This window comes from Cucurbita moschata, unplaced genomic scaffold (assembly GCF_002738365.1).
Source record: "Cucurbita moschata cultivar Rifu unplaced genomic scaffold, Cmos_1.0 Cmo_Scf00016, whole genome shotgun sequence".
In the NCBI taxonomy this organism is placed as follows: Eukaryota; Viridiplantae; Streptophyta; class Magnoliopsida; order Cucurbitales; family Cucurbitaceae; genus Cucurbita; species Cucurbita moschata.
In genome coordinates, this window is record NW_019268532.1 from 3269987 (window position 1) to 3273828 (window position 3842).

Genomic DNA, 3842 nt, shown 5'->3' on the forward strand with positions numbered 1-3842 from the left:
TCCCCCACCTTTTTTTTTCCTTCTTTTTCCCTCTTTTTATTTTTATTTTTATTTTTGTTCTTTATTATTTTGGTTAATTTTGGATATTTTTGTTTGGTCAAAAATAAGATTAAAAAAAAAATAGAAATAGAATATTGAATTATATGATATCATAAGACTGCTGAGAAATTTCTTTGCATTAGTTAAATGAGGTCGATAATAGGGATTATATTTCTCTTCTGCAAATCAATCTCATTTCTTCGCATTGGTTCGGTGGATGTGAGCGTCGTTTCAACAGTGGCAAGCGGCAGGGTTTCTTCTTCTTCTTCAGTGACCGTGGTAGTTTGGGTGTGAGTTCGTAGGACTTCAGGTGTGTATTTGGTGAACTTGCGAGATGTGGAGCAAACCGAGTGAATTTTGTTGGGTTTGAATGTTTAATTTGCGAATTTATGGCATGTTCGTTCGAACCTTTAGTTTCTTAATTTTAAATTAAATTAAAGTCGATTTCAATGTTTCTACAACACTCATGAAACACTTAATCCCAACAAGTATAGTCTTTTACTATGCCCTGATTCAAATATGTGATCAATATCACTAGAGACCAGGTCATTTTCCTATGATTGACGATGTAGTGTGTGAGAAGTATTAGAGGTAATTAGTTAACCTTAGTAGTGAACCTACCTCGATTGATGGGGATCCACACATCTACCTAAGATAACCATGAGTTGGTAGATTGGATAGTGCCTCGAGATTTGATATTGACAATGCCAGTATTGTGTGTGGAAACGAATAGATAGGAGGGTGAGGAACTACATGAGTACTTAATAGTTAGTATGCACGAGGGTCGCTCCTCAAAATTAGACATGACATTATGAACCTACTTACGAGTTGCCAGCCCGACCATGAGACCTTACAGAAGTGAACCAAAGTGAACCATTTACGACTCATATAGTGAGAGCATGAGAAACTTTGAGTTATAGTATTTAGGTTTCAATATGAACTTAAATCAGCTACCAAAACTTAAAGAATATTCCTCGTGAGCACGTTATATAGATATGTCATTTTTAGCTGCAAGTTAAGATTTAGTTTAGAGTCCCGACTCCCTTACTTATTATTATTATTATTATTATTTTTGCTACTTTCTATAATAGTTCAAGCCCAGCACGATTTGATATTGTCATTTTTGGATTTTTCCTTTCGAGATTCCTTTCAATAATTTTAAAACGCGTCTGCTAAACAGAGGTTTTCACATCGTTATAAATAATGTTTTGTTCCCCTCTCCAATTGACGTATTCACTAACACTCATTCTCCTCTTTAATCGATGTGGGATCTCACAATCCACCTCTTTTAGGGTCGATGTGGGATCTCACAATCCACCTCCTTCAGGGTCGATGTGGGATCTCACAATCCACCCCCTTCAGGGTTGATGTGGGATCTCACAATCCACCCCCTTCAGGGTTGATGTGGGATCTCACAATCCATCCCTTTGAGGGTCCAGCGTCCTCACACTTTCTCCAACCGATGTGGGATCTCACAATCACCCCTCTTTGGGCCCAGCGTCCTCACACTTTCTCCAACCGATGTGAGATCTCACAATCACCCCTCTTTGGGCCCAATGTCCTCATTGGCACTCGTTCCTCTCTCCAATCAATACGAAATCTCACACTCTCTTTTCCAAATGGCAATTGAACTGAGGTCGATAGCAAAAGCATTTCGGAGCTACACGACTATAGAATTACGAATCCATCTCTTAATTTCAACCAACTAATGTGACGAACGAAATCGAGGAGTTCAATTTCTTAGGATCCTTAATCTAATCAAACCATTAATGAAGGTGGATCAATAACATCACAAGAAATGTTGGATGAATGGAGTTGATGCAGACAAGACATTAAGAATGTGAATTTGGAGAAGTGACATGAAACCCTAAACCCTAATAATTGAAACCTTCTCTCCAAACCCAAACCATTCAAAACTTTCCATTTCTTACTTACCAAAACTGGAAACTTAGTTTCCCTTCACATCCTTCTCCAAACCAATCAAAACACAAAAATTTCTTAATCGGAGCCGCCGCCACTGGTTCAGTCGTTAGCCGGCAACCGACCGGCAGTTCGTTGGTCGACGAGCTACCCAGCACCGGTTGTCTGAATTGCCGACACAAAATTATAAAGCATACGAATTATGAGAAAAATAATTAAAAAGCATTTTAAATTCTTTTTTGAGAAAATGAGAAAATAATAATAATAATAATAATTATTATTATTATAATAAAAGCATATTAAATGATGAGGAACCTTCTGTTGTTTGGTTCACAAGGCACACCACACATGTGCCCCATGTGGAGAATATATAGCTAACAATTAACATTTATTCCTAAGTTTGTGGCCAATAATTTTCTCATTATAAACATATAATTTTCATTAATCAATAATTCATTTATTTTTCTCTAATTTTATAATTCTGATTATGTTTGTATATTTGTGTTGTTAATTATGAATTGTAATCTCATTTAATAAGATATTTGTGGAGTTTAATTTTTGCATTTAAAATTAAAGTCAATAAAAGAAACAAAACAAGTTCAATATTTAAAATTATAAAATTGTTAAAATATGAAAAGCATCAATACTATCACTTTCCAATTTTCAGACTTTACAATTATATAAATAAAAAATTATTCCTTTCGTGAAACAAGTCATCCTAATTATATATATATATATACTAAAACATGGTAGGATGAGACGAGAATTAGAGTAGAGAGATTCCTCTAGTAAGAAGGTAAATAGGTAGATATTTGTCTTATATCCATAACAAATCGGTCCCAATTTTAGATCTTAAAAGAGGCCCTCTCAAGAAAAAATCTGGTACATAATAATTATTATTTTTAAAGGAAAAAAAGCAAAAGAAAAAAGGGAGGAGTTTGGACGTTGAATTGAATGATTCAGAAAGGGGTAAGGTAAAAGTAGCACATCAGCCGTCAAGGTAGGGGTCCTGGATTGCGACATGTCGGCCTCCGTATTGACTCAACGACCGCCACTCACTTGCTCAACATACGACACGTCGCGATTGCCATTTACCTTTTCACCCCCCAATTTAATCATCATTCATCAATACCTCCCCCCATGCTACACCTCCTTGTCGGCTATAACTATAATACAAATAAAACGTTAAACACATATTTTTATTCATTTTTTATAATAATTTAATCATTATTTTATTCCTTATTTACTAAATAAAATCTCATTTTCTTCAATTATTGTAGACTCTATTTTTTTCCATATTTTATTATTTTAATTAAATAAGAAAATAAAATGCCCCACAGTCAACACATACAGTATTCTCTCTCTCTCTTTTTTTTTTTTTAATAATAAAAATAAAAATAAAAATAAAATCCAATATTCGATTTCTGGGTCGGGCAGGCCACCTCTATTATTATTATTTTTTTTCCATTTACAGGTATTTAAATATATCAAATAATTTCACAAAAAGAAACCTCAAAATTCGATCGATTTATCACAACAAACATTAAAAAAAAAAAAAAGAAATTATATATTTACAAGAAAACCTCTCCTCTATTTGTTTTTTTGGGTATGGGGGTCTGCATCGTCATCGTCCACGTGGCCACAACAAAAATTAGACTGACACATCTGAGGTGGTGGCAGCGCAGTTGCCGGATCTTGGTTGCCGTAGAAGCTCTATCAGTTTCTCCGCCTGTCCTCAATTTCACCCACACATAAATACAAATTTTTTTTAATTACTACTAATTCTCAATTTAATTCAATTTTTTTAAAAATTAAAATGATAAAACCAGAGAAGAAGACTGACGTGGCAGGACAGCCTTCTCTTTTTTTTTTTTTTTTAATTA

General features: G+C 34.3%; 1 protein-coding gene across 1 annotated transcript in view; it reads right to left on the bottom strand.

Annotated features, from left to right (window-relative positions):
* Positions 1-3380: 3380 nt before the first annotated feature.
* LOC111453995 (U-box domain-containing protein 4-like) overlaps positions 3381-3842 on the bottom strand; it is a 1735-nt gene continuing 1273 nt past the window's right edge. The window contains exon 2 of the mRNA XM_023095254.1: positions 3381-3688. Coding sequence (XP_022951022.1) covers positions 3611-3688 — 78 coding nt within the window. The 3' untranslated portion in view covers positions 3381-3610. The remainder of the gene's footprint in view (positions 3689-3842) is intronic.